Here is a 5,529-nt window from a genome sequence, read left to right on the forward strand (position 1 = left end):
GGACACTCGGATCTAGAAATGACAGGGGATCTCATGAACTGTTGAACTTCAGTGTATGCTGATGTACTGCCGTTCTCTGAGTAGCTACCTGAGCAACCTCTTCATCAAATACCTTCCAGAGGTCATTAGGTTGTGGCTCTGCAGACTGGATTGAGACTGATGGCTCATTGACCCTACTGTTACCTGCCGGAACATCAATAGAAGCCTCAGATAGAAGAATCCTGACACCTCTCTCTGCTGCATCTTTATCAGAAAAAGCGAGCTTCTTAAATCTAGGGTCCAGCAGAGTCGACACAGTAAGGAGGTTATTTTCTTCCATCCCTAAAAACCGTGCCCTCATTTCTGTAACTAGGCTCTCTGCTAGAGAATGTGATGTCACTGAAGTGGATACTAAACGTTGAAGACACCTTGAGATCGGTATAATCTTTGACCCAGATGTGTAGTTCTCACTTGATATTTCTCTCGTCACGGATTCAAATGGGGTGAGAATTTTTACTACCTCCTGGAGTGCAGTATTCCTTTCTCTAGGAATCATTAGATCATTGCGGTCTAGCAAACACAAGGTGGTCTTGATAGCTTCATATTGCTCAAGATATCGTTCTAGCATATAATAGGTGGAATTCCACCTTGTGTCTACCTGCTGGATCAACTTGTGTTCGGGTAGGTTGAGACGCTTCTGATTTAAATGAAGGCTATCCATTGCCTTTGAACTGTGGTGAAAAAAACTGACAATCTTCTTCACACTTCCAACTAGAGTGACAAGCTCCTGGTCATGACTGATGGAAGTGGCAACAATGAGGTTTATCGTGTGTGCCAGACAGGAAAGATGGCTCCATTGGTTCAGTCGTATAGCTCGCTTGATATTATTAGCACTGTCTGATATGCAACAGTGTACCTTCTCTGTGATCCCCCAACGATCAGTAATCTCTTTCAGTGCTAAGGCGAGGTTTTCAGAGGTATGACTTGTTGTCAGACGAGTAGTGTTGAGTACCATTGATCGAAGCTCCCAATTATTCCTGATGTAATGGCATGTCACAATAATATACCCTTCTGTTGCTCGTGATGTCCAGCAGTCTGTTGTTATCGAGCAGTGTTGTACTCCTTCCAGCTCCTTCCTCAGCTCATCACACTTTGAGCTATACAACTGTGAGAGATGATCTCGCATGATGGTACGCCGGCTTGGAGGAGTGTACTTCGGATCAATGACACGGAGGAACTCATTAAATCCAGTGTCTTCCACAAAACTTGCAGGTTGTAGATCAGTGGTGATCATTTTAACAAGGGCCTTGTCAATTAAAGCTCGTTTAAATGAATTCTCTAGGTAAATAACAGTCAATATAATTATAGATGTATTTAATTCCATACTAGGATATCCTGCTGTCCTTTCTATTGATCCAGATAGTGTTAGCTGACCCTTTGCTAATTCAGTGCAGCGCTTTTTTGACGGATTTTGTGTCACTTTTTCCTGCTGCTGCATGATGGCTGCATGTTCAGATTCGTGGTATTTTTTCAAATGCTACAGACATAATGATTACATGTTTATTTTTTGTAGTATATACTTACTATCATTAAATTTGTAGTATTTCCAGATGTTTTTACTTTCTCTCCACACAAGTTACACTGGGCAGTCTTATCGTCTGATGTTGTTGTTGTGTAGTGTACCCATGCTAAACTTCTCTTTTTACCTGACCTCGAACTCGAATTTGATGTCAAGTTCAATGACAGGGTACTTCGAGGGGTACTTGATGCACCAGCTGCTAGCTCTAGTGTCTCATCAGATGAATTGCTAGGCTCTGAACTGAGTTCTTGACTGGAAAATGATAAATCCATAGCTTGTTTATGAGTAGCAAGAGTAGCTAAATTAATTTTAATCTTATCTAACTGTTAGTATAAGACTAAGACTTCACAATTGACTGCAGCTGTAGTATAGACCACAATGATTGTCTAGCTAGTAGTATTGTAGTAATGAATAATTCATTTTAATAAAAACAGTTTGTTAACTTGAATAATAATAATTGTTAGTGGGTGTGGTTATGATAAAATAGTTTGTTAACTTTAATATAAATGGTTTATTAACTGTAATAAGTGGGTGTGGTTATCATATCGAACACATAATTTTCAAAAGTTTACTATCGATATGCATTGATATCCGGATATATCGATAAAATATCGATCACTTCGATATATCGCCCACCCCTAGTTGAAAAGCTTTTAAGTTATGGTATTGAGACCAAAAGGGAATACAAACCAATTACAATGTAACATATGCTGATTGACTAACAAGGAAGAGAGATAGTGTTAAATGTACCAAACCTCACACTATGTGTGAGTACAAGGCATGGCTTTATACTACACATCAGGGTTTCCCATAAAGCATGCTAATTAAGTGAGCTAAACAGCAGCTGACAGCACTGCAATAGAGAGCATATGGCATTGGGAGTAAATTTTAAAATTCATTAAAAATCGAATTTTGCTCGAAATCAGTTCAAATTTCTCACACACTATGCAAACACGTATGTACATGTAACAGAAAAAATGGAGAATTCTCTCATAGCCATTTTTGATGATATTTGATTGAGGTCTGCAGGGAATTTTTCAGCCTAATTTTTGGCAACTTTAAAAGTTCATAAAGAACCAAATTTGACCGGGACATGTTCAAAGTTGATACATATAACACAATGAACACATAAAGACATGCATATATGCATCAGGAAAAATTATAAAATGGAGAATTCTCTCCTTGTGACTGTCAAAATTCCCAGTACTATAGTACCGGGTCTTTGGCCTAATTTTTGTGCAACTTAATTTGTAATCCACCAACAAGAAGCTACATGAGTACTATGCCAAGTTGCCAACATCCTGTGGAAAATCTGATATACATGTACATTGTACATGTACACACAAGTATATCGCTGAAAGTTTGTTCTTAGATTAATTCGTCTCAGTTACAAAATTCACACACACAAAGGTAAATGCACATGCACGTATATTAAACAGCCAAACATCAGAAAGCTTGCTACTACTCCAGGCAATCCTTAGACTGGAGATGCACAACATAGTTCTACCATCCACACTCCACACCACAATAATTTGAAGATCCTCAGTAACATAAAACGCTCCTACATGCTTTTTAAACACTCACATTACATTACAAATGATTTTTATGGTCAGTGATGCTACTATATGTCAGACATGGGGTCAATTACATTAAAATGAAATCTATTACAATTACTATTACCAGAATATTACTATTGCTATTACATTACTTGACTAAACTAAAGTAATTAGTATTACTATTACTTAACATTTAATTCCTATTACTTTATTGTTGTATTTTGGTTATATTACTATTACTTTTACGTGAAGGTACATGTACATAAATACAAGCTTTGATATAAAATCGTGCTCTCTACACATGACTAAACAACTTGAATAGAATCGGGTGTGTCACAAAATTCCTCCTGACAGTGGCACTGACAAATTGATGCTTAACTGTCAAGTGCAGCATGCATGTAATCAACACATATTATATTGTAATTTCTATTACAATTACTATTACTGAGAGTCTATTTCATATTACTATTACTATTACAATGGATTTTGTTTTTTTCAATTACTATTATATTACTATTACACCAATATTTGTAATCATTACTATTACTATTACTATTACATATTACCCCATGTTTGCTATATGTATGTAGATAATGCTAATAAATAACAACCACACTGTAAGAGTACTATTAGTAATATTATTATGTACCTTGACATCAAATCCTTCCACTATAATAGAGCCAACTGGAACAACTACAGAATCAGAAGATATTTCTAAACGAACTTCATTCTAATAACAATGAGAAAAAATGAGAGAGAAAGAGAAAGAACAGAGGTACAGTACTACCAATACTTTAAAATGAAAATGACACATACTTTGTTGATATTCCAGAAAGGATGACTACCTTTAAGTACATAATGACCAGGAGGAACACCCTCTAATAAAAACCTAGGTACGAAACACAACTAAGCAGTAGTATAAGCACAAACATGCAGAGAGTCACACACACACACACACACACACACACACACACACACACACACACACACACACACACACACACACACACACACACAAAGAAACAAGAACAAATAGCTACATGTATATAACACGCCTAACTAGTCAATAATTACTTTCCTCCATCTATGGACAAGTTTGTAGCTATAGGAGTATCCGGCTTAGACAAGAGAGAGACAGTCACACCTGAAGGACCTTCCTTCTCCTTTCCAATTATAATTACCTAATAAAAAAGTGTAATCCATTGGCAAAAAGGTACTTTTAGTCTTCATAGTCACATTTTTGTATAGCGCATGTAGTAAATGTGACACATCATCCATTTCTCAAACAAGTGGCTCATTATCAATTAGACTTTGAAAAAGCTTAAATTTCTCTCTCTCTTACCTGGCCAGTGACAGAGAAACCAGTAAAACTAAACACAATGTCTTCCCCTCTGCTACACTCATCAGTAGATCCATCTACGTTTAACTTAACTTCACTTGGATCTAAAATACCCAAAAATACATAAAACAAATAAATTGACATAACTCACTAAATATCCACCCAGTGGGAGGGACAATCCTTATCACATACTCTCCCTAATTACATGTACATAAAATAACCACGTTTAAAAAATAAAATGGATTCATTACTTTGTCATAGACGGGTATTAGAAAGTAACCGTTTGTAGGTGAACAATCGCTTGTTTCTTTGATAGCACCTGAACTGGTTAGTAGCTGAATCTAAAGGGGAGGAGTTACAAGATATCACGTGACTACATGTGACAGGGCCACTAGCATAACTGACATTAATTCTTGAATAATCGAGTGGATAATTAGCCGAGTATTGACTTTTCACGACTCCATTGCAAGTAATAACATCCTGACTAAAGGAAAGGTATGGAAATAGCAGAAGACACAGAGAAAACGTCAGGGCAGATGACATCGAGCACCACGTGTTACTTTATAACGTTAATTATTAATAATTACTAGACTATAGGGGTCATGAATAATTAATTAAATTTAATTTCAAATGTCGCGTATCTACGTATCTACATGTAGGTTTCTATAGTTCTCTCTCTGTTTCCAATACAAAGATGAAGTGTTTTCTTTTGTGGAGCATCTTTTGGCTGTTTTTTAATACTGCTGATGCTCAAAGGACAACACTCTACATGGGATACATAACTACAATCACTGGCTCATTTCAGGCTAGTGGAGGTAGACCGGCTGTTGATATGGCATTAGAACTCATAAATGAGAGAGATGATATTCTACAGAACTATACATTAACATATACAGATGTGTTAGACTCAGGGGTAATCTCAAATAGTATAATTTTTATTTTTCTAATTATTTTAGTGCAACCATACGAAAGGTCTTGACGTGCTCATTGAGTTAATGAATCGTGATATCACATACATCTCACTCCTGGGTTGTGGCTGTTCTACATCTACAATATCAGTAGCCGAAATCAGTCAC

General features: G+C 36.6%; 2 protein-coding genes across 2 annotated transcripts in view; both read right to left on the minus strand.

Annotated features, from left to right (window-relative positions):
• LOC109583162 (nodal modulator 1-like) overlaps positions 1-5,012 on the minus strand; it is a 16,648-nt gene extending 11,636 nt beyond the window's left edge. The window contains exons 1-7 of the mRNA XM_019998380.1: positions 4,859-5,012; positions 4,705-4,794; positions 4,605-4,650; positions 4,457-4,557; positions 4,189-4,295; positions 3,931-4,003; positions 3,764-3,844 (exon numbers count right to left, since the gene is read on the minus strand). Coding sequence (XP_019853939.1) covers positions 3,764-3,844; positions 3,931-4,003; positions 4,189-4,295; positions 4,457-4,557; positions 4,605-4,650; positions 4,705-4,794; positions 4,859-4,996 — 636 coding nt within the window. The 5' untranslated portion in view covers positions 4,997-5,012. The remainder of the gene's footprint in view (positions 1-3,763; positions 3,845-3,930; positions 4,004-4,188; positions 4,296-4,456; positions 4,558-4,604; positions 4,651-4,704; positions 4,795-4,858) is intronic.
• On the minus strand, positions 12-1,884 carry LOC109583163 (zinc finger BED domain-containing protein 4-like). Its single transcript, XM_019998381.1, has 2 exons — positions 1,564-1,884; positions 12-1,516 (listed from the first exon to the last, which is right to left on the minus strand). Exons 1-2 carry the CDS (start codon positions 1,828-1,830, stop codon positions 32-34), a joined length of 1,752 nt encoding a protein of 583 aa, XP_019853940.1. The 5' UTR covers positions 1,831-1,884; the 3' UTR covers positions 12-31.
• Positions 5,013-5,529: the final 517 nt, after the last annotated feature.

The sequence above is a fragment of the Amphimedon queenslandica genome, unplaced genomic scaffold, assembly GCF_000090795.2.
Source record: "Amphimedon queenslandica unplaced genomic scaffold, v1.1 AMPQUscaffold_13322, whole genome shotgun sequence".
NCBI classification, from domain to species: domain Eukaryota; kingdom Metazoa; phylum Porifera; class Demospongiae; order Haplosclerida; family Niphatidae; genus Amphimedon; species Amphimedon queenslandica.

Coding starts and splice junctions, on each gene's coding strand:
- LOC109583163 (XM_019998381.1), bottom strand. CDS start 1,830: ATGGATTTATCATTTTCCAGTCAAGAACTCAGTTCAGAGCCTAGCAAT. Junction 1,517..1,563: donor ATACTACAAATTTAATGATA/GTAAGTATATAC, acceptor TTATGTCTGTAG/CATTTGAAAAAATACCACGA.